Source organism: Salminus brasiliensis, chromosome 1, assembly GCF_030463535.1.
Source record: "Salminus brasiliensis chromosome 1, fSalBra1.hap2, whole genome shotgun sequence".
Classification (NCBI taxonomy): domain Eukaryota; kingdom Metazoa; phylum Chordata; class Actinopteri; order Characiformes; family Bryconidae; genus Salminus; species Salminus brasiliensis.
In genome coordinates, this window is record NC_132878.1 from 17,909,505 (window position 1) to 17,934,903 (window position 25,399).

The following is a 25,399-nucleotide window of genomic DNA, read 5'->3' on the forward strand; positions in this document are numbered from 1 at the left end:
ATACACTCTTTCAACAAATTCCCCCCATAAAAATACACACAATAAAATGGCTATATTTCTTCTGTTCTTTGACATTTCTGTATATTTCTTTAGTAAAGGTTTAATACAGAACTATGAGAACTGGTTATCTGCCTAATTAAATTATTCTTTATATAAGAAAATGGTTCCATAATTGTTAAATAAGCCACTATAAAGAGACTCTCTTAATTAGAATACAGTAAAGCTTTCTGTATAGCACCAAAAAAGTGTGCTGAAAAAGATTTGCATTGCCATTGTTCTATGTAGAACCATTGCCTTTATTAAATAATCCTGTTTTTAGCAATTTTAACACTGTTTTTAACAGTATCTGAAACCTTTAGTTTTTAAGTTCCCCCTTAAAATAAAAAAGCCAATTTGACCAATCAGCAGCATTTAGTGTGTTTTCAAATTAGGGCTGGGCGACATTCGGAACCTGTAATCAACATAATCTTGCTCATGTCAATTCGATTTTTTTTTTTTTTATTCTGTTATAAAGTTTTTCTTTTTTGTTACTGTCCCCTCAGTCACGTTACTCCACCCCATCCAGTCTGCGACATGGAAGTAACGCAGGAGGAACCGTCATATTAGACCATTAGACCGTCACATTATGAATTATGACTGTGATCTGATCTCTGAAAACGCACATTAATGTTGATGCAGATTGACTTGTAGAAATTAACCTTTATACACAGGTCAGCCATAACATTAGCACACCCTGACTAATATTAAATAGATTCCCCTAGTGCCACCGCAATAGACCTGACCATTCAAGGCATGGACTCCACAAGACCTCTGAAGGCGTCCTGTGGTATCTGACTCCAAAACATTAACAGCAGACCCTTTAAGTCCTTTAAGTTGTGAGGTGGGGCCTCCAAATTAAGACTGCTGATGTTATCAGACTAGTGTAAATAAGTAGTCATTAATGAGTTGAGTTCAGTCAAAATTCGATGACTGAAGTAGTAAAAAACAGTAAACCGGTTCCTGTAGGGCAGAGAAGCTCATGAACCAGGAGTCAAAACCAAAAAGACACGTTGGGTAACCTTCAGTGAACCGGCTACTGAACTGTTCCCTGTACAAAAAAGAGAGAGACCTCCCAAACTGGGCAAGCCGACTGATCGTTTTTAAAGAAAGAGATAATAATGGAGTCCTGGAACTGACCAATAGATGACCAAAGCCAGGAAGAACTGCAGCCAGAGTGGGCCAATTTTGAGTGAAAGAGTCCCAGAAGGAGAAGTATTGTGACAAAAAAATGCACATATAAGGTTTCAGTTTACCTGCAAGTAATAATGTAAAGACTAGCATATATAGAACTGTGAAGAAGTCTTGGGGCATTTAATACATTGTATATAAAGCTGAGCAGTGCACATTTATTTATTTGGGGGAAAAAACATGAACAATTTAACATGCGTACAAACTAAAACATCAATAGATGTAGAATAGAATATGGAGCAGAGAGGGTGAAGGGCCTTTCTTGAGGGCCCAACAGTGGCAGCTTGCTGAGCTCACGTATCAAACCCACAACCCTGTCTTCAATAGCCCGGAGCTCTAACCGCTGAGCCACCACTGCCCCAGTAAATAAATAGAATATACAGACTATGTTGAAACATACACTACCAGTCAAAGGTTTTAGAACACCCTCCAATTTTTCTTTCTGCCACTCCATCTGTCAAACCTGCAAACCTGTCAAATACTGCGGTACGGAGTGCCGTAAGACCGTTCCTACACTGATTTTATGTAGATAAAGGTATGTAAATGATACATTGTTTACATCAGCTGTCAGAGCTCCTGGTCAGGAAAGAATAAACCCGAACCTGAAGCAAGGCGTCTGGCAGCCAAGTCAAGCAGTGAAGGCCATCCAGTCTGGTTCGATCCACCAGAAAAGCTACTGTGGCACAAGTTACTGAACTTTCATTGAACATTCCCTCCCAACAGATCTACTATAGTCAGTATCATGTATCAGTATGTACACAGATTCCATTTTTAAGTGAGGTATTCCTATGAGTGTAAGCGTGAGGTAAGTGTAGCTATGAAACCACAGCAAAGTTCTAAAACTTTTGACCGATAGTGTATATAACTTCTTCTCAAGCACAGTGAGCAGTCGCTTCTCAACTTTCTGTTCCCTCATTTCAGTTGTCGTAAATCTATCACAGACTCCTCTTTGCCTCTTCTTCGCCTAGCTCCCAGCTGTGAACAGATAATGAGTCAAAGCTATGATTTAAGAACTGTTCATTAAGCTGAAGCTCAAGGTTTATGTTGCAAGGCCAGTGACCGTCTGAGAGGTGATCTCATCCCTTTCAAGGCTTGTTAATGTTAGCTCACACTAATGAAATCACAAATGAAAAGATTTGAAATGACTCCTGCTTGCTCTCAAACAAGGCACGTGATTAATGGGTTTCATCCCTCTGAGAGCACATATTGTATGCAGATTAGTTTTTCTGCAGGTAATGAATATTACAGAGATACTGTGAGATCATGGTGAGATCCTGAACAGTGACTACCCTGTAGTACTCTTACAGTACCCAGGGGACCTGTTTGAAAAACAAAATCATTCTTTTTCCTAGTGTTGCCATTTTGCTTTAGTCTACAGGAATTGCACCATAAATGTGTTGCCACAGAAGATTTCACTTCTGTGGCAACAGACAGACTTTCCATCTGAAAATCATTGTTTTTCAAGAGTTCCTTTTAGGGATTCAGATTTTCTGATTTTAACAAAATATCAAAGTGGCTAGTAAGTGAAAATAATAAATGCAACACAAGGGGCAATTTAATGTGGCCAATTCACCTACAGTGTATGCTGTTTGCTTAGCGTCGCTACCTATTGATCCATAAAAAAAGAAACTATTTTAAGCTCTAATTCTGATGTGTTCTGGTTGCCTAGCAGGCCGCTGTCTTCTACAGTTTTACTAGAGATAGAAGGATCGATCAGCTATGTCTTAGTATTGGCTGATTTCCAGCCCAAATATGCAACCACACGATAATTTAACCAATCAAATCATATGATCAGATGATTTGTGAATGCAGCACTGTGTGAGGTCACAGGATGCTGCAGTCCCTCGTCAACCTCTAGATGACAATACAGACCTCACTTGTGGCATCAGAAACCCATCAAAGCCAGTGTTGCAATTCGTTTAAAATCCGTTTAAAATCAGTTTGAAATCCGAAATCTGTGTTGCTAAGAATGTCCAGTTTTTTGTAGAATTTGTAACACTAACATTCCTCTTGGGGGGAGCAGAGTAAATACGTTTAACACCACTAACCTGACACCACTCTCGTCAGCTCACAGCTGGCGCTTGGATTTTGACAAAGTTTTAAATGTGGTTGATTATAAAAAGCAAAGTAACCCACATTACATAGAACATTACAAAAACCCTACACGCTGATTCATTACTGACTTTGCCTGAAAAGGTAAATGTGGCATTTTACCCCGCCTTTCAGTACTGGCTATCTGCCAATCGTGCTGAAAGACAATCATCAATTGGCATCAGCTTCAAAAGCACTGACGGTCCATCTCTGGCCTTTATGCTCCCTGCCTGTGGGAGTTAAATTCGAATTCAACCCACCTGTAAAGGTTCTGATTCCTGATTCACATTGACTTTGTCAAGTGGCAAATTTTATTTTATTATTATTTTATTTTTTATTATTTTTATTATTATTATTATTATTATTATTATTATTATTATTTTAAGTAAAAGTAACATTGCATATTGTGAAAAAGCATCAACACTATCATGTTTTCTTGTCTACTATATTTGAATGATGTACTTACAGACAAACATAGTTTCCATCGTTCCTTTAGGTGCCTGAATATAATATTTAAGCTGGAGCAGGAAATTCAAATAAGAAGCTGGTGAATAAGGACTTCAGCTTCAGGACCTATTCTGTAAAACACTGAGCTTTTGAGGCCTCTCTCTGTCTGATCTTATCTTCCCAGTTTGTTCCCACATGCAAATGTTTCTCTGAATTTTTAACCAAGTTCAGGTTTTGATGACCAGCAATGCCTGGGCTTCAACCATACGCATTCAGCGCCTGTGTTTGTCAGAAAAATAAACATCCAGTTTATTCAGCAAAAGTTGGAAGAATTTAACTCCTGGCAGGACATTCTTCTGACCACTTTAATGAACGTCAACTATAAACGCAGCATTAGTATAACTTCTCCAAAATCTAGAGCCAGACAGTCTGTACAGCCCGAGGTCTGCTGCTGTTGGCTAATGTACTGTTAAGCAGAGTACCCAGGACTTTCCTACTACTAGCTTTCTGCTATTAGTGGATTAAGTGGATTTTCGCCTAACAACAAGCCAAGATCTGGAATATAGTTTAGATGGCAACTGGATAGTCAGTACCTGAGCTACTTTGACAAGTGTCAAATCATCATGGCTGGACAACTGGTAGTGAACGCCTTTGAAATGGCAAGGTGATGCTCCTGGTCAGCTGTGGTGAGCAGTCAACAGTGATCTGAGGAAAAATTAAACCCGAACCAGAAGCAAGGTGTTGGGCAGCCAAGCAATCAAGCAGTGAAGGCTATCCAGTCTGGTTCAAACCCACAGAAAAGCTACTGTGGCACAAGTTACTGAACTTCTATAGTCAGTAACAGTATATACACAGAATACATTTGTGAGGTGTGAGGTGTTTCTATGAGTGTAGGCATGAGGTAAGTGTAGCTATGAAACCACAGCAAAGTGAATAACCACACCACAATCTCCAGTTGGGCTTTAGAAATAAGAGTAATGTCTAGTACATGTGCATAGCTGAGCTCCGGGATTCTTTACAGAAGGTGTGTTTGAGATCTAGAGAATAGTGGTCATTATTTCCCATGTGCTTTCTGTGGTGATGATCTGTCCCAGCAAAATTCCACAGCATAACCTGCCTTCATGTAGCCACAAGGAGGAGATGGGGGGAGATGGTCAGGGGTGGGCTACTGAAGTGTGTCCAGAAGTTTACGTCACAGCCATGCTGACCGTGTTTTGCCCCAACAAACCTTGGCCTCTTGGATCCACAGTGGCCTTCTCATTTTTGTACTTGTGCCAGAAGCCTGGCTGAGTTAAAATTGTGAAAGATGTGGGCCTGCTCTGTGGTTTTGTCTCGGGTCTTTCTCGGAAATCCTCTCAGAGGGATCTGGAAATGGTTCAGGTGTTGCATTTAATGAGTATTCCACACAAGCTCACTAATTAAACGCTCTGTGATTTGTAATGGTGCGAACAGTGCGAGTTTGAAGAAGATGTGCTAACATTTTCCTAGCTGTACAAAATTAGCAGTAAGTTAAAGTCAAGTGATTCGCTGGCGTATTTTTTGCCGCAGCGCACAGAGTTTACAGACCTCGTATCTTTTTACTGTGTGCACTTCTCTCACGAATCCGCAGTATCCGCCAACTGCACAAGAATAGTGGCAAAATTCTTCCATGCGGACACACAGTAAGAAATCGCATATATCAGATTTCATATGTGATGCCTAAAGTGAGGACTTGCCAAAACTAACCTTCCTCTGTTGAGCGTTCATTACAGCATAAATTAGGGTAGAGCAATATTTGTGGATTGGAGGTCTCATGGAACTGATAATGAGCTAAGCAGCTGCCTAACAATCTTACAATTAGATATAATTGCAAAGCAGGAGAAAGCTATCAGAAGATAGTAGTGTTTTCACATTTCCCTTTCCTTCGTTTATAATGTATTAGGGATAATTAAGACAGTTAAAAAGAACAGTGGAGCTCAAGGTCTGAAAGGCCAAGAAAACATATCTATCCTGTGGACTGATGAAGTTCCAAAATAACCATTTTGGCCACAATGAGCGAACGTATGTTTGGAGAAAAAAGGGTACGGCATGTCATGAAAAGAACACAGAGCCAACTGTTTAGCAGGGGTAGCCAGTGGCATTTGTATTGCAGCCAGTAGCATGGGGGACATTTCACTGGAAGAGGGAAGAACAGATTCAGTTAAATACCAGCAGATTCTAGAGGCAAACATCACATTGTCTGTAGTAAAAAAAAAAAAAAAGCTGAAGATTAAATGAGGATGACCGCAAGATAATATTTCTAAACACACCTTTTAAAATCCACAATGGACTATATCAACAAGCTCAAGCTGAAGGTCTTGCCATATCCCCTGACCTAAACATGATTACATTTTTTAATTATTTTACTTCACGCCCTTTTACTTTTTTTGTTATTTTGTAATTGTAAAATGTGGAAAGAAAAGTGTTCCTTTTTAACTTCATGCATTTGGGAAAATGGCACACAGCACACAGTAAAACATTTGGAATAACTTGGACTGGTTAGACTCTTATTTGCATGCTGTGCACATTTGTGATACAGTTTTTGAAGACTGATGTTGCAGTCATTATTAAGGAGTAATCTGCTATGCAGAATGAGCAGGGTAGTTGTTTGGCTCATTTGCAATTTACTAAGTTTTTATATGCATTTTTAATAAATCCTGCAGTTTTATGTTTCTTTTTTAGTATAATGCTTCCAAAATGTCCTACCACAGACAGTCACATTGTGTTTACATGGCCAAAAATACTGAGAGTGCCAGAGATTGTTGGTGGAGTTTCTGAAATGTTCGGTGTTTACCACTCAGTGATTTACACACTCTCGCCAGCACTCCTCAAGAGAACCATCCCACACCCGCTGCAAACCAGACAGAACTCCATCCTTAAACCAAGAACAGATTGTATTCAACTCAAGAGAACTGCTGAAACTTTTTTTAATGTCTATAAATCGGGGTTGTGGTTGTGTTTTGTGTAGATCTACTGCATACATTCCTAAACCTGTATTTATATGACCACCAGAACTCAATTATGAATATACAGTATCTCTTAGACAGTTGTGCTTATTTACTTGGTATCCATACTGACTTTTGTATTATATAGCTTCTAAGAGATATCTTTTGGTTCCTAGTCTATACAAAATAGCTAAGGGTAGCTAAGGGCAAAGCACTTTTGTAAGTCGCTCTGGATAAAAGGGTCTGCTAAAGAATCCAGACAGATTTGTAAATAATTTTAGACACAGATTGTAGATTTTATCTTCCGATTTATTCAGTTTTTGTTTTGATCATAGCTCTTATTATAGCCTTATTGGCACTGTCCATTGCCCTGGATCGACAACAAGCAAGGTATAATCTGCTTTGCAGTTTCATAAGTTGAGGGAACATTCTTCCCTCTGTGAGCGAATGTTGTCATAACAGTTGTTAAGATCATAAGATAGACTTTGAAGTCAGGAGCCGTGAATTAATGTGAAGCTAGGATAAAATGTTAGGACAGCTCGAGTTCTCAGTTCTTGCCAGATTCTAAGGAAATGTTAATGATCTGCAATGAAGAGCCTGAAGTTATGTTTATAGGTGTGTTAACACCCTTTACGCAGATATAAAACTGTATGAAGGTTGATTGCCCTTTTAGTTCAATTACAAATGTTAAAACTCTGTGACCCTAAAGATTTGTGACTGACCAATGGAAGTCAGGCAAATTCTGTACCTGAACAAGAATGTTGGCATTTCAGACCACATAGTAATTGACCGTAGTGTAGCTATGGCATTTTGTTAGACCCCTGCAGCAGTTTGTATTTTTGTCTATTTGTTTGTCTGTTTGCTTTTCTAAAAAAAAATTGGATTTCAAATCTTTGTGAGATATTGGACTACTGAGGTGGTGTTGTTTAACCCAGAGTAACTAGAGTAACTCTTAAAAAATCTTCTTTAAAAAAGTCCTACAAGTGGTTGGTTGTGCAACACCATAAAATAAAATAATAATAATTTTAGTTCCAAAAATATTAAGAATCTTTGATATAGATTTCTTAAAGTTCTTAAAGACTTTAAAAGGTTCCTCACACTCAAGCATCTCTATTACAAAAACCAAAAGGAACCAAAAGCGGTTCTACTATGGTATTGCACACAAGAACCTTGTGTAACTCCTTAATTGTTAAGAGTATCTCATGTAACTGTGGCTAACTCAAGAAGGAATAGGTTCAGTCATGCATTTGCTAAAGCAGTGGTTCTCAAATCGGTCCTCAGGGACCCCCAGGCGGCCTTCAAGACCGGGGTAAGAAACACTGCACTAAGGTATAGTGCTGTGGCTACCTTGATATGATAACCGACAAATCATTCAAGTAATGTTAGCATGTGTTGTTTAGGTTTAACAAACTATGCACAGAGAAAATCTGATATTCCAGTCACCACAGAGAAAGGGAGAGGGTAGGAACAAATCCATCTACAAACCGCTCGCCAAAGCTCATTTTACTTCTGTGAAATTGTGTGGCTGTAAAGTGGGCATTTTTCCACAGTTGAGAGGTTTTTTTATATACATTTTTGGTTCCCAGGTTCTCATTCATGCACAATAAAGAGGGGTATTAGGAGTGGGACATTAATGGAAAAATGGTCTTAGTTCTGACTGGAAACTTAAAACAGCAATATTCTCTCAATTGATATGCCAGCATTTTTAATAGTCAATAGTACCCCTAGACGTTATCATGAAAAATCATAGCTGTGCTGACTTACCAAGCTGGCTTTCGGCTCATGCATGTTATGATGTTAATTGCAATAGCACAGTTATGTGCTCTATTGTTAATTACTCATTCTGGGCTAGAAGGTACAATGAATGGAAAGTCCAATACATTTTTAGTACTGCAGTAGTTTCAGTAGTATTTAGCTTATGTTCATAAAAGATAATAATGGGAGAAATTCCATAGAAGATACCTTAAGATAACAGCTTCAGAATCCTTGTGATGTTTCACTGACTTATAATTGGGCAAATAGTGTCGCTGCTGTTGCCACTCTAGACTCGAAGTGAAGCAGGCAAAACTGTGGAACACTGCATAACATGAGTCCTATTTTTCTAAAGTCCTGTAATATTGCTCTACTGCATCAATTCACATGCTTCTTTCAGTCTTGGTGATGGTTCTGTGTCTGTCAGCATGTCCAGAAATGAATGCTTACTTTGTTTCCTTCAGGGATGTTTCAAAGCACAAATTCCACTTCCCAACTGTCAGGGGGGGTTATATATTCTTGCATAATGTTGCTTTAATGATGCCCCCCCCCTACACTGCACTGCACTTGCCCTACAGTGGAGTGCTCTTGGAGTGTAATTCACTGTTATTCCACCGCTGCAAATAAAAATCAATGTTTGAGCTCCTCTTCCCGGACAGCTGTACACATGCATTTGTTGACAAGTGAATGGAATAGAACCATATATATATGGTGAGGTAGAGTAGTAATACAAGATTTTACACAAATATGGGTTACAAAGCATTACTCTGTTCTGTATAACAAAGTTCTATCTAATAATTCAACCCAATTTTTAATGACTGTATGAGACTGTTAGTAACACTGGTAGCCACCAGCTCAATCGAGCAAGGCATGTCTAAAAAAGACATTTGCTGAGTTTAAAAGCAGTAGTCAGACTGGGTTGCAAGGGACTGGGGAAGAATTTTAAGGCTGACTTAACTAAATAAACACTACCTAACTGCTCATTTACTGTCTTAAATTTTGGACAGTGAAAGCTGACTGGAGCTCTGTCCCTGCAGTTGCTCTGTGTTTACTTATGAGGTCATGTTTTTTTTTTTCATTTTCTTATATTACAGGCTTTCCTTGAAGATCGAACCTGGGAACAGTTCACCACGCATGGCCTCCTCCAAGGAAGATCTTGCAGGTAAAGGCTTTGGAGTTCAAGTTCAAAATCTTTTACAAATGACTTCTTAATTTTCTGGGATAAATGTATTTTTTTTCTTCCTGTGAAAGTACACACTACTTATACATTCTGTGTAACCCTCTAAAACTCATACGCATCTGTATCAACTGGGAAATACAGGGGAAACTCCAGCAGTAATTCCAGTACTTTATTGAAACAGTCAATCACAGTAACATCATTTAAAAGACCTATCACTTACCAATGACTTGATGGCGCCCATCAGTCAGCTGAGAGTGTCAGGGGCTTTAGCACACTGCATATTTTAGAGAAGTTCCTCTGTGGATGGAATGTCTGAGGCTGAGACTCAAGGGTATCTCACCCTCAAGTGACCCCATGCAACATCCTAGGGAAAACGGCTCTTTGTATTGCATTGTATTGTATTGTGTCCCACCTTATTGTGCACATTGCGGTGGCAAAATGAGGACGCTAGCAACCACAGCAGACAACGGAAGACTTATTGAAGGGCTCTATGGGCCTGCTAAGAGTCAAATCTGTTTGGACACAGCGACAAAGGCACATTCATGGGCTGAGATAACCAAAAATGAGCCAAGAACCTTAGAAGAACCTTTGCCATTTCAACAAAACATGTGTATGCATGCTGGCTCTTCTGTTATGTACCTTATTCAAATGATAACCTCAAGGAAAGCAAGCATTACCTTTCTGCCAGAAAATAAAAACAGTGGGTGTGTCCCAGTAGCCTACTAATTAGTAATTACTAACTATTTTTTTGTGTATGTAGTATAGATACGGTTTAATGTTGATTATACTCAGATATCCTGGATGCAGGATGTTTTAAGTGTGTTTTCATGATGGATGGACGCCATTGTCCTACAATCCAGTGCAGAACGAAAAAGGAGAAGCTACTATTTCTGGAAAAGTGCGGTTTGACATACATGATTAGTATGTTAGTAATTAGTGTACTAACCTGCCAAACCTGCACTATTAGGATTTTAGTTTATGTATTAGTATTAGTTGGGACGCACCCACTTTAACCACTTCTTTCCATCTGTCATTTGAAGTGGGAGGTTATTTGGGAGACTTGGATCATGCCCAGACAGATTGTGGGAATTTGGAGAGCCCTGGCTTCTTCAGAGGGTGCATTGGGAGGGTGGTAGGATTATGGTAGGGATTGGGCCGGTATATTCTGGTTTAAGAGAACATCAGTGTCAGCATTAAACCAAAACTTTTCAAATGGAGAAAGTAGCTTTTGATGCCTGCTGTAAAAAAGCACAGTGTGGGCCATATGCATGAACATGTGGATAAGAATCCCTTTATTGCTTTGCAGTGCAGAGTTAAGTCATACGTTGTAAATGCTGTATGTTCAACAACATGCAGAGGGCCACAGGTTGTAAAACCCTGCCGGGCGGTTGCCAGCAACAGCCCAGTCACGCAACATGCCAAGCCAAGAGAGTTATTTCTCCGTTATTGCAATCGTACTGTCTGCAGTCAGTCCCAGCCATGGTCTGAACCATGGTAACACTACCTAAAGATTTCCCTCAGCCATTATTCCACACAACCCAGATCTGGAAGCTGTTTTGGGGAGTTGCCATGGTTATATGTAAGCATTCAACCTCACTCCTCCATTTTTACAATGCTTTTTACCCTCTTTACACGACCAGAGGAAAATGCTTTGAATGTGTTTTTTTTCCTCCTTCTTTCCATGTGATTATTCTCCAAATCCAAAACACAACAGGAGTAGAGACTAATGACTTTCCTAATTATATATAACTTGGACATATATTTTTTCTAAAAATGATGTGATCAGATTAGTCATATTACCCAATGGGGTATAATCTAACTTAATTTGATTTCTGAATACAGTAGGGGACATTGCTGCCAATTGTAAGGGCGTCGCATAATTTTTAAAAATAAGCTCACATAATATTAAATATAACTGCACACATTTTCTAACCTCACATATTTCTTAAATACATTAATTAAAAATTGCAGTCATTACGTAATCTGTCATGAGAGGTGGGGGTTTGGGGGATGCTGAAGTGGGGGCATCTTGTAGGGCCATACTGTAGGGGCATTTATATCTTTGTTAAAAACAACAAAGATATAAATATTTATTATTAATAATTATTAATATAAACATTATTAGCTTTTATAATTTGTTGTTCAGTTATTTTACATTTACTGTCTGTTATAACTGCCATCATAATAAAGCAATCATAAAGGCTCAAATGTCCCGGCTTCAGATTCCCAACAGTTAGGGCTTTTTCCACACCTGTAGTTAGTTTGCTTTGCTCTGAATCAGTTAACCGAATCCGAGTGTTTTTCCTTTGGTTTGGTTTGTTTCTACACAGGGAAAAATTTAAGCGCACTAAAATACATCACAGCAAACCATGTGAGAAAGTTCTCTCCACTTATTGGCCAGACCTGCCTGGAGCAGGAGCAAGAAAGTAAATACCGGAGGAAAGCTCCTATGTTCTGGACTAGTGCAGATTTCTGTGCAGCTTAACATGGATTAATGGCAGAGATGGCATTTGTTCATAGTTGTGGTTAATATCTGAGCAGTATACCTGGCTACAGGAGCCGTTTAGATGAGACTTGCAGAGTACACCTGATAGTTGGGTCAGAACAAGGTCAGATCATGTTCTCACCACAGACCAACCGCTCCAGAGTCTCTGGACCGAGATCACCTCATCTCAAGTGTCTCGCTGCAGTTGTTTTGGTCTGCATCTGAGCGCTATTACTGTCTTCACACCTGCCCAAACAAATCATTCAATGGGTGAAAATGAGCCAGTGTTCTGTTTAACAGAACTAAAAAGTGGAGGTGTGAACTGCTAGAGCAAGTCTTCGGCATGATACACGCTCAACCATTTCAGAATCCCCCTGCTTTTGGAAAAGCCAGCCCTGAAATCATTTTCTCTATTGTGTGGAGCACTGAGGAGAGTGCCTGTGGAAACTGTGGGATTGTTCTGAGGAAGAGAAACCGTAAATGTCAGGCGTGGAATTCTGTTTTTCGAAGAGGAAAAGTGGTTCCTGGTGCTTGAGCCTTTGTAACGAGTCTGAGCCACGGAGGTTACATCACAGAGACTCAGACTGACCATGTGATGATGACAATCACAACAAGCCTCACATGGACTGCGGTTTTGGGCCTGGTCTTGGCGTAGCCGGTTATTACATAACCCACTAGAGTTGCGCATCGGAAGCCAAGACACGATGAGGTAGTGTTAGTCAGTCTCTCCGTACAGGACTGTGCGTCAGGACACACACATGCACATGCGGGCACACACACAGTGAAAGCAAACATTTATTTACATGTTTAATTGTGTACTGAGGATTAAACAACACGGGAGTGTGTTTATACAAAGCATTCAAAGTATACCGATCTCCCACTCTCCTGCTCTCCCTCCTCCCTCTTCCTTTCTCTGTCTCTCTCGCTCTCTCTCTCACACTCTTGCCCCTTGCTCTCTTAGACATGTTTCTCTCTCTCGCTCTCTCTCTCTCTCACTCTGTCGCTCTCTCTCTCGCTCCCTCTCTCTTCTTCACTCATACATTCGCTCTTAATTGCTATCTCTCACTCACTCATTCTCTCTCTCTTTCTTCATCCCGCTCGCCGCCTCTCACTCTGTTTCTCTCTGACTCCTATCTTACACTCTCACCTACACACTCTCTCTTTAACTTTCTCTCTCTCTCTCTCTCTCTCTCTCTCTCTCTCTCGTGCTTCTTTACCTTTCACCTCCTCCTGCCTCTACCTCTTGCTCTCTTCCTATTGCTCTCTGTTTTATTCATTCTCTCTTTTACTCTTGTCCTCCTTCTCTTCCTACCTCTCTCGCCCTTTCTTACTCTTTTTGTCCCTTTCCTTCTTTTTCCACCTCTCTCGCCCACTGTGTGCCCCCACCCGTCTTTTTCCACAAACAGTTGTAAAGTCTTCTGTCTCTCTCCTTCTGTCTCAGGCATTCGCAACAAGAGAAATATGTTTTGAACACATGATTAGGAAGCGATTAATAACTGGAAACGCAACCATCTGCAGGCTCGTTCAAGTCGCACTGTGTTTTCAGGGAGTGTTGTTCAGGGCAGGGCGAACTCTAATCACTAACAGACCAGCGGAGGAACTCCTGCCAGTGTGAAAATCTTACAATTCTACAATTCTTTCTCACAGAGTTTCTTTCCATCATCACTAACAGTTGAGCTGTCCAGGCAGTTGAGCTGAGCCAGAAAACCTCACCAACATGCTCTACTCATTCCCCGCTGAGACTGATCCCTACATATAGACTTTCACTGAGGCCATTACTACTGACATAACTAATGAGGCTCTCTTTTCTTTACCTGTCGTTGCTGACATGCCTGTTATGCCTTCTATCTCAAAAATCGCATCTTTGCGCATGATTTTATTCATTTAGGAGCATTTGTATTGGTCCATCATTATCACACCATGTCAGGAACAACTGCCAGATTCACATTATGTCATATTTTAATTCCACATAAACAGAGACATTGACATTGGTTTTTGAGTGACAGCAGTGATATTTATGTTAACATGAAAGTCATAGAACTAACCAACCAGAGAAGACTTCTAATATTAACCTTAGATCTGAAGACTAAGTCTAATGTCTAATACTTGGCTCACTTCTATTCATTACTTTTTCATTCTATTTCATACACATTTTCATTACTGTTGTCAACCAGAGAAGGTTCTGATAATCTTTATAAGATTCTAAAGATTATTCCTCTCAGGGTTTCTTCCTCTTGCTCCAGGGGAGTTTTCCTTACTGCTGTTGCCTCTGGCTTGCTCACTAGAGTCTCGGACCCGGAGCTCTGTAAAGCCACTTTGCGACAATACTTGTAGTTAAAATGGCTAAATAGATAAACCTGAAAAGATCTAAGTAAAAGAATCTAGTAAATCTAGTAAATTTAGGTTTAGATAGTTTAGAGCCGCTGTATTGAAAATGGGCAGGTTTGGAGATGACATTAAGTTTGCCACCATGATAAAGTTTGCCACTTATTGTCTTATAACTTCTTGTCATTGCCAGTGGTCCATTGGAAATTTGAGCTCCCCTTTGAATGGACACTGGCTCAGAAAAAGCCATGGTCACAAGGTCTGATAAACATAGTAACCCGCATTCCCATGTAGTATGGAGGTGATTTCCTGCTCTCCAGTCTCAACAACACCATTTTGCATATGCATATGTTTTACTATTTCACCAGCTTGACTTGGGCTTTGGCTAGAGGGCTGGGTTTATGTAAAGTTTGGAGGTTTTAAAATCAGATTTTGCTGGATTTTCTTTTGAAAGAAGACACACCTGTGTTTGAGGTTCATGGTATGTCACTCTCATGCCCCGAACTTTACAAAGGAAAATACAGTTTGACAGTATAGGGCTCCTTTAACACTGTACTTTAATACTGTTCATATCTTCAGGTGTTTAAGTAGCACAGTAGTCTGCAAAAAGACAGAGCACGAATGAATAACTTCTACAGGTCTTCCACATGAAGCTCTTCACCATTAGCAGTAACATGGACTGAGGAAGCCCTTCTGTTCATTACTGTTCTGACAAAGTAATTATTCCTGATTCTGCTCAAGCTAGATCCAAACAGGGTAAAAACTCATCAGTTGTGGGACCCAGTCCTTATAAGGGCTTTTTAAGATCCCTTAAGCTTCATCAGATCGTGATCATGTCCTGAAACTACACTGATCCAGGCAATTAGTGTAAATTAAGGCTTCAGTCTTATAAATCCCCTTCCTCAAAGCTCAGAGAACAAAACCAGAGCATGCTCTGGGCTTTCACTACACACGAACAAACTGTTTTCATTAGCTCTTCTCTTTGGCTATCACTGGCAACGCCTGATCTACAGGTGCCCAGTGGTAATTGTGAGCATGTGTGGTAAAACCACAAAACAACACAACTGCATTTGCCCTAGTATTGTTCTCTGTGAGGTTTGACTAGATTTTTTTATGTTTCATCATAATGTTATTCTGAAAATTGTGCTGTTTTGCTTTTACGTTACCCTGTAAAACCATCTCCAGTTCACAGCTAATTACAATGAACAACAATTTAGTAGCTCATTAATGAATGTTTTCCCAAGTGGGCCCAAGTGGGGAAAGTTTGCCTCATTTCCCACTGGGAGTCTTAAATGTGTTTGCCTATTTACAGACAGTGCATGAAGTCAAGTCGCCAAATCTAGCATCAACACTGTAAGGGTGAGCAAGAGCGTCCACACTCAAGTGTCTCAGCATGATGCTGTCTGGTGTTGTCTCCTCACTACTGCCTTGCCCCGGGTCTTCTCGTGAATGAACGGAAGAAGAAATAGGTGTTTTCTTGTTAAGGGAAATGAGAAACAGCTTTGACCTCTGAGCTATGCTGCTGGAGTGCTGCGACATCATAGTGGCTGCAGCTTAGAGTTTGTGAGATTCAAGGTTATTGCCGTGTAAAGCCCAGTTGATCTGATGGGACGAGGGCATTTTAGAATGTGTTGAAAGACAGTCTGATCAGTGTGAATTGATGTTTTGTATTTTGAAAAGTTTTAAAAGCTGAAAACATTGCAACTACCCTGCAGTGGCATGCAAAAGTATGGGCACCCCAGGTCTTAATGTCTGTTACTGTGAATAATTAACCCTCTGGAGCCTACAAACACACCAGCGCATCAAATTCAAGGTTAATATTTGCCTCTTACCCTGTCTAACGGGTGGATTCGCCCATCTGTCATTTTTTCCACTCATCTGTAATTGGAGGATTTACACATCCGTCTATGGTTTTGGGTAAAACTAATCAAAGGACACTCAGAAACTCACCTCTCAATGTTTAAGAAAAACTATATCATTCATATACTCTACTACTTTGGTGAAGCTAAGACTGTGGTTAACCTGTTTCAAGCTCCTGAACAATGTATCCACATGAGTAAAGGTAGGCCACCAAGTTAGTAAGATGAAGGCAAGCATATGCTTTTTTCAACATGTAAATCCAGCCAACTACTTATTTTCTTACTGCTGCTGCAATGTCATTAGACAGGGGAACACTAACAGTTGCCTGCAGTGGCAAGCATGGTGGTAAGTAATGAGGGGAAGGGCCTTTGTACCCACCCACAGAGAGCAGTGCTCTCTTTTAGACTGTAGACTCATGGCCTCAGATGAGCTCAAAACTGTTGATACAGAAATTCTGCAAAGTGCTGAAAAACTTTTAAACAGACAGAGAAGCCTGTCAGACTGTGGTGCCTTTGTTCTTTTTGGCACATCCAACTGTGTGTGTTGTACAGGACAGCAGATGCTCTTTGTTTTTTTCATTATCAGCTGATAGGACACGTACACACTTGTGAGCTAGTATATTCACCAGAGCATGATGAAGCTGCCTCTATTACGATAGAAATTCAAAGTTTGCCAAAGTCAGTGAAAACAAATGCTAATTTTAATGCAAAATAAACTTTATAACTGAGCTCTGCTCAGATTTTGTTGTAGTAGAGTCTTTTTGCTGCAACTTCATGTAGCTCTGTATTTACACTCACAGCTGCTCTCGGTTTGGGTTGTTTGTAATGGCAACATGTTTTATGTTAATAAATATGTTAATAATAATTATGTTAATTTGTGGCAATCAGGACTTCCAGGTTGAAAGATACAATGTTGCGCACTGGGAAATCTTGGTGTTTGAGCTGCACCCACTTATGGATTTAAAAATAACATTGATATAGAAATGTGGCATTTACTGCACTTACATACATCTATTTATTTATTTGTTTATTTATTTTAATCCTGTGTTTTTGTTTTACATGGGGAAAATAAAATACATATTCCATCCTGCACCCCCACTATTCCTAGCATATGTCCCACTCCCACCAGCTTCCGATACATAGGATCAGATTAAACATCTTGTTTATATTAAAGCAGCAGTTCATACATTTTGAGGATTTAGAGATCTCTAGTGAGAATGTGTAATTCCATGGAACATGCAAAAGAGTACTTTTACACTGTGCATTGTGATCTTCTTTCAGAGCAGATGAATCTAAACTTTGCAAGTTTACATTTAGTCAGAGTCTTTAATTTGAGTGGGTGAGTGAGCAGATTTTGAAGACTGTGTTTGCCATTCTAATATCTGCACGTTTGCAGTAGCTGTTCGATTTGTATAAGCATCATTAGCAGCAATGTGGTTGTGGCTGTGCATGAGACACAAGTAAGTAAAAGCCTGACATGGCCAGGGAAACTCCCACGAAAATCTACTAGACCTGTTTTTAGAATAAATATGATAGGCTTTTGCAGGGATGATCGTGCAGCACACTAATACCATTTATTACAATAGTTTTTCTCATCCACACTCAATTCAGATAAATAAACATCTGTGCTGCTGCTTTAAACAAAGAAATGTCATGTTTGTGTAAAATCCTGTAATATTACTTTACCTTGTCAGTCCACATGCTTCTTTCACTTCAGATGCCAATTCTGTATCTCTTAGCTTGTCAAAAAATGTATGTTTACAATTAGTTTTTACCACCGTGGTGTGAAAGATTAAAACAATTATACTTCCTAATGTAGGGGGAACCCAGGAGCAAAACATACCAGTTGTCACATATTGCTGCTTTAACTGAGATAAATAATGTTAAAAAGAGATTTGCCTAATAGAGAGTTTGTGAGGTATGAGCCAGTGCTGAACTAGTTGTTTTTTTTTATATATTCAGCATTTATAATAACTAACCATTGTTTAAGGACATATTTCTAAATATTTAAAAAACATTTCCTGGGACAGTTCTAATTTAATTAGTTCTAATCTTATTTAGTTTACCCCTCTGACAATCCTAGCCTAACCTATTGATAGGTAGGGGCACATAAGATATGTAATGCATTTACATTTAAACAGGCTACTAAATATTGTTCAAAGAATAAAGGGCCTAGAACGTGAGCATGCAGATGACCATGAGGATGGGGTTTTATTTTTCACCAAAAAAAAAACAGTGGTCATAAGTGTGAATCTGTCTCCCCCTAGAGGAATTTAAAGGCAGTAAAGAAGCTGTAGCGAACACACTGTGTGTTTTAAAGAATGTAAAGCAACATCTGAGTTTGCTTTCATGTTTTTTGCCTTAATTAATTGCATTCATCTCTCTCTCTCTCTCTCGCTCTCGCTCTCTCACTCGCTTGCTTGCTTGCTTTTTGTTTTGCTTGCTCTTGTCCTTAGAGATGTCACTCTCTGTGAGGTATAGTCGCCGGCCCACCTGCCCTGATGCAACAGTGGGAGTCCGCATGCCCACCCCTCCACCATCACGTCATAGGAAGAGCCATAGTGTGGGCAACAAGTGTGTATTTCATTTGTTTAATCAATATTCTCACACACACATACACGCTCAATAACAGTTAAATACAGTATGGCTCATTAAATGTTGTTTAGCTTTCATGAACCTAAGTATTGAATTTTTGAGCAGTTGGCTCAAAGTTTTGTTATTGAGCTTATTTGTAGAATTGCAGAATACTTCATGCTTCCAAGGTTGGGGTTGATTCTGACTTGACTTTTAAATCGGTTTCTAAAAGTCATACACTATATGTGGACACCCCTTCTAATGAATGCATTTAGCTGCTTTAAGTGGTACCCACTGCTGACACAGCAGTGGCAGCCCCCCCCCCACACACACACACACACACACATCATTGAGCTGTTGAGCAGTGGAATTGTGTTCTCTGGAATGATGATTGGTGCTCCATCCAATACTTTGGGATACGTTGGGAAGTTGGGGTGGTGATCATCCAACATCATGACCTCACTATCACTGTTGTCACTGACTGCAATCAAATCCTCACAGCAATGCTCCACAATCTAGTAGAAAGCCTTCCCTGGACAGTAGAGACAGTTACTCCAACAAAAGTAGGATAAACCTTTTAAATACATTTGATTTAAGAAGAAATAATGAATGAGGTGTCCCAATACTTTTGTCCATTTAGTGTACATAGTCTTTAAAGTCACATTTAGAATTGACAGGCCCTATAACTTACTGGACTAACTAAATTTACTGTAGAGAATAAAACTATAATCGAGATACTGTACATGTACTGTGCTGTTTCTGTCTCTATTTAAAGGAATATGCAGCTATGGTTCTAAAAACTGCTTGAATAGTTTTGTCAGAAAAGCCTAGTTATTTTGGGATTGAGCATATGTGCTTTTTAGTTCTTTATTTGTGATGCATATTACAATTAGGAAATTATTCAGTATTTTCTACAATGTTAATTTCTCCATTTGTTAATATGCCATGCTTCCTACGTGCTTGGACCTCTTAATTGCTGTTTAAACTTTTAAAGTTTAAAGTTTTGTCACATTTTGTTTGTCATTAACACAAATTTAGCAGTGATTCTTGTGACTTGTTATTGCTTTTGATTTATGATCGCCCTGCACTCTCCATTTTTTAGCATGATGTGGCAGTTTGGCATGGTGGAAAGTAAAAGTGCCACATTTCCTGCAGAGAAACCACGTCATCTACTTGACGACAGCTTCTTAGAGTCGCAGAGCCCTGCCAGAAACAACCCCAACAACTCGCTAGTGTCCAATGGCATATCTATAGGTAATACTACAGATTTTGCCATGCTAAAGTTTGGTTTTTTTTTAAGTGTATTTTTTTGCTAGTTTTATTGCATTTTCATTCACTTCAATTTATTTATTTATTTATTTTAATCCAGTGTTTTTGTTTTACATGGGGAAAGTAATAAAAAAAAGATTAAATCAGATTAAACATTAAACGTTAATATTAAAGCAACAGTTCATACATTTTGGGGATTTAGAGACCTCTCTGGTGAGAATGTGTAATTTCATCGAACATGCAAAAGAGTACTTTTACTCATGCTAAAGTTTTTTTTAAGTGTATTTTTTTGCTAGTTTTATTGCATTTTCATTCACTTGTCATGTGAATAATTTTTGGTACTGTATATTTAAAGACAACCCATACAGTGCTCATTTACATATTTTGAACAATGCATTAAAAGCTATTTTTAAATGCTAACAACAAGAACATTTTAAATAAACAAGATGTACTTACCAAGTTAAGATCATTTTCTGACAAGGAATCTGCCTTAGGATTGTTGAGTTATTAATAAAACAAACAATACATTACTTTGTGTATTTTAAATAAAAATAGATACAAATATTTTCTTATTACTTAATGATGACTTTAAGCTTTCTTCAACAGCAACATCTGCAGCTCTTTATATTGTATCACTATCTAATACCTAATCTTTACACGTAAAGCTGCACATTTCACAATTTAGAATACATAGTACAGTTATATATTGGACATCTTTTATTGAACGTACTTATTTATTTATTAATTTGATTTTATTCAAAACTTGATATCAGTAATGTGTAATGTATATCTACCTAATCTGTAGTACATTATTCATCCACACTGTACTGCACTTGTTTTTATCATGGTCTTCAGGAAGCAGTGAGAGTTCATTCTGTGAGGATCTTTCTGCAAGAGTTGAAAGGTAAGATTTTTAATTTGTCTGTAAATAGCTGCTAACTTGCTGGTTAACACTGAAGTATAATCATTTCTCTTTCTTGCCTTAAAGTTATGTTGTAAAAGTTATGACTGTCAAACTACAACGCAGCCGATTCCTTGTTGCATTGTTTTCTCATAATGTGATATAATGTGTTTGTTTCCTTGTGTCATGTTTAAATGTGTTAAAATATATCTGTACATGCTCAACAAAATCATGCAGATAAATATTACATATATATTACGGATAAATAAACAGATAGAGGGCAAAGCAGGGCACACTGTAGTCTTTGCCTTGCAGTAACAAACCTAATTTAGTTAACTTAGTTACTTTATTTTAAGTTAGTTTTCAGGATCAAGAACACTTTGAAGTTTTAATTGTCAGGATGTAATTAGTATGATTTATAGAAGTCAATTCAGTGTATATAATTAGCATTGCATTGTTTAGTTTATATATAAAATACATTCCAGGTTAAAATAAATTCCAGCATGAGTATAGGTATTCAGAATTTAACTTGGGGGGGTGGAAACATATATTTTTCATATAGCAAAGCAAACACTCTACTCACAACCTGAGCAGTCTAAATGGACTTTATCTCTAAAATCTCCAGATTGAATTCCTTACCTCCATAATAGCATTAAGACGACATTAGGGTTTTCAATGGGGAACCACCAAAAGCATTGCTGTTTAGTCCAATACTAAGCTTATGATTATTATATGTGTTCACTGGACACACATTATTATTCCTGTTCATTTTTGGCAGGAATTATTCCCTGCTTTATCTCTATGCAGTAAAGGAGTGCCTTTGCAGTTCTTTCTGGAGCTCTTGAATTAAACTCATACTTCTTGTTAGCAAGTAGATTGGGGGGAAAAACCCACATAATAGGATTGTTTTTAGGGCATATAGAGGGCACCCTTCAAACAGCCAAGCACTGGTGAATGAGAGAGAAAACATTTTCCACATACACTGGTCATGTTCTCTTAATCCATGCAACACCTTTAATCCAGAAACACCTTTTGATGAGTACAATAGTGTGTCAGTGTTATTAGAACACAGAGCCGACCTGGACACAGCCCACAAACTGACTTTGCCAAATATGTAAACAGGGGGCGCATGTATGCCACACTGGGCCCCAACTGGAGGGTCCCTCTCCGCAACTCCCCCCGAAGTCGCAGTTATGCCTGCAGGTACAGTGTACAGCTTGGGTCAAGGGTCACTTCATTTGTCCACCTGAGTCGTCACGATCACACGTCCTTGCATGCAACCTGTCTTTTTCACCTCTCTCTATTATACCTATTTCTCAGATGGTCATCTCTCAATCCAGTGGGTAACCAGTTCAATAAAAACATGCTCTACTGTTCAGATGTTGTTTCTGTTGGGTGGAGAGTTAGTTGATGGGTTTCCATATACACATTCCACATGCTAGGACCATGTTACTCTCCGAATTCTACCTCATCTGACCTTTTCCAAACTCACTTCACTCCTTCCAGCGACTCTCAGCGCAAGTCAATAGACACACTGACTCTTTTTAAACGTGTCAATATGCTTCCTTCCAGTGTGCCACTATAAAAGATTATGTCATTTGCACTTTAGGGGTGGGTGATATGCCAAAACATGTAACATTACTCATCACAGTATTTTATTTTCTGAATATAACAGACAACAAAGCACTAGAGGTGCTAAATAAGAAGTATACTGTTAAACTACTACAATGTTTTTGGAATATTTGGTAAAAATGTGATGCAATTTATCATGCCAACAATAAAATATTGTCATATTGCCCATCCCTACTGTACTGAACCTTCCGACCTGCAGAGCCATGCTAGGCCAAGCTGTGAGCTTTTTAACTTCAGCACCATTACAAATAAGTGCTTACTAGGGCTTGACTGATATATCATTTAACCTTTAAAACTGGCCGATATCACGGTCCCACAGGTTTATTGGTATTAATGAAAATCTTGCAGTTTATTTAGCAATTTATTTAACACACTTTTTAATCTCTCATTTCAGAGAATGTGCGTGGGTTGCACCCTTTGCACACTAAATACACATTTTTGAATGTCAGATAATGAAACACATGATCTTTCAGTTTTTTTTTTCTTTTTCACTGCCAACATGAACCTATTCCACAAATTGCTGTTGTCTCTGGTTTTGACATGGTAACAGCCATGATGACGAATCAAGCAACTGTCCCAGCAACTAGAACTTTTTAATGAACATTAATAGGATAGTCTATGTATAGACATCCAAATACAGTTGAGATACTTACAAATATACACATGATTTATTCAGATACATTAAACTTTCTTTTCTATCAGTTTGAAAATTTTGTTTGCTTTAATTGTAAGTCTTCTAAAGTATGTATTCAGCAAATATTGTTAGGGCTTGCTTTTATGTGGACCAATATGGTTACCAGATCAGAAGAAAAGAAAGCTATGTGCAAGAAATGTAATATTAAATATTCAGCTAATAAATATTATAATTTTCTGCACCAATCTTAGCTGGAATGTTTACAACAGATGTAGTGATATTTAAATGATTAATTTGAATAAATATTAGTACTGGTGACAAAGGTTTCATATCAGTCAGGCCCTAAAGTACACAGATGCTGCACATACAGCCACATATAGAGGACTATAGCCTGCTTCATTGGTATATCTCCTAAAAGGCAATACACTTTCTTTTTACTCCAACAGTTCATCAGCAGTGGAACCTGGGCGTGGTCTTGGGGAAATGGGCGGTGTTGCTATAGAGGGCCCACTAAAAAGGAAGACCCTGCTGAAGCAGGGCCGAAAGCCAAAGGTGATCTTGGCATGTAACTAAAATGTAAAGGCTTAGGAAGTGAACTTTTGAAAAAAGTTTTTTTTATCATTTAAAATAATTAAAAATTTCCAGTCATTACATCTGGGACAGCCTCAGTATAATTCTTAATGATTAAGATGATAGTATAGAGTATATTCACTGTAATATCAACCATGAAAAATAAATGAAAGTCTCTAAAAGATTAATTAGATTAAGCAATGAGTGAAGCCATATAGGAAAATTCTGAAGAAATTTGAAAAAAAAACTTTTCAAATGTCAATTTTCAAAATGACTTTACGGAAAAAGGAAAAACTTTAGTAATTTTCGGTAGAAGTTAATGTAAAAAGATGTAAAGATATTTTGGAGCATTTCTATAGGGCCATTCATCATGATTACGTTTGTGAGCGACAGACAATGCATATACTGCATATTTAGATATGGATTCTTGATTTTCTACCTGTCGATTGTAATAAAACACAAATACATTAAAAGGAAATCTTTGTCATGCATCTGCCAAACAGAAGTCTTAATAACTAGACCTTACATATGTTAGTAGATGTGAATTTGGAGTATTTTCTTTTTTTCTGGTTCTGTTTTTCAGCTTTCCTCGTGGACACGGTACTGGATCACGCTCTGTGGCTCCACGTTGACTTTCTACGGAGCCAAAGCACTTCGAGGCAAAGAAAGAAAACATGTGAGGATGTCCCTTTGGAGCATTTCATTTTAGAATTGATTCCAGTTTGTATTTTAGTGCCTGATGTGATAAGTGATAACACATTGTTTCCATGATTTAGTACAAGTCCACACCCTGTAAAAAAGTGTCTGTTCTGGGCTGGATGGTGGTCTTGCCAGATGATCCAACACGACCCAATATTTTCCAGCTGAATGATGCAGATAAAGGTAACATCTCTACTTCACACCAATAGAGGGACAGTTTTTGTACACGTATGTATACGTTTGTGTACATATGAATTTAATTAACTTTTGGTATTTGGTTTATTATTTTTCTTTACTTGTTGAATTGTTGAATAAGAGCTGTTAAATCTCTGTGGTTCACAGGTAATGTTTACAAGTTTCAGACAGGGTCCCGCTTCTCTGCAATCCTCTGGCACAAACACCTGGAGGAGGCGTGTCGGAGCAATAGACCACAGGTACACTTGCAATCCATTCAACACACTGACACTAAATATATAAAATGGAAAAACTTTTATATGCACCTGAAAAAGGTGCAAAATGTGATTCTATACAATCAAGTGTTGTGGGCCCGCAACACATTGGGTTTGACTGGTGGCTCAAATACGATTTGTTGGCATGTCTTACTTAAGCAGGAAACATTTTGGGCAGACTGAAAAGCAAGAGAGCCACATGAATTATGACAATCCATTCAGATTCAAGCCACATTTATAAGTGGTTTCAAATCTGATTCAGATCAAACCTGTAGATTTGATTTAAATGTGCCCTAGAATGGAACTGTACCTATCTTATCATAGTTATGAGTAATGAGTTGG

General features: G+C 38.6%; 1 protein-coding gene across 2 annotated transcripts in view; it reads left to right on the plus strand.

Moving 5' to 3' along the window:
* LOC140549997 (ras-specific guanine nucleotide-releasing factor RalGPS1) overlaps positions 1-25,399 on the plus strand; it is a 178,807-nt gene that overhangs the window by 144,813 nt on the left and 8,595 nt on the right. Inside the window, exons 11-19 of one of the 2 annotated variants that reach the window (XM_072673800.1) lie at positions 9,575-9,642; positions 18,786-18,903; positions 20,006-20,157; positions 21,028-21,076; positions 22,196-22,276; positions 23,786-23,891; positions 24,493-24,585; positions 24,686-24,791; positions 24,951-25,042. In XM_072673800.1, coding sequence (XP_072529901.1) covers positions 9,575-9,642; positions 18,786-18,903; positions 20,006-20,157; positions 21,028-21,076; positions 22,196-22,276; positions 23,786-23,891; positions 24,493-24,585; positions 24,686-24,791; positions 24,951-25,042 — 865 coding nt within the window. The remainder of the gene's footprint in view (positions 1-9,574; positions 9,643-18,785; positions 18,904-20,005; positions 20,158-21,027; positions 21,077-22,195; positions 22,277-23,785; positions 23,892-24,492; positions 24,586-24,685; positions 24,792-24,950; positions 25,043-25,399) is intronic. The other variant, XM_072673793.1, reaches the window with a different exon arrangement.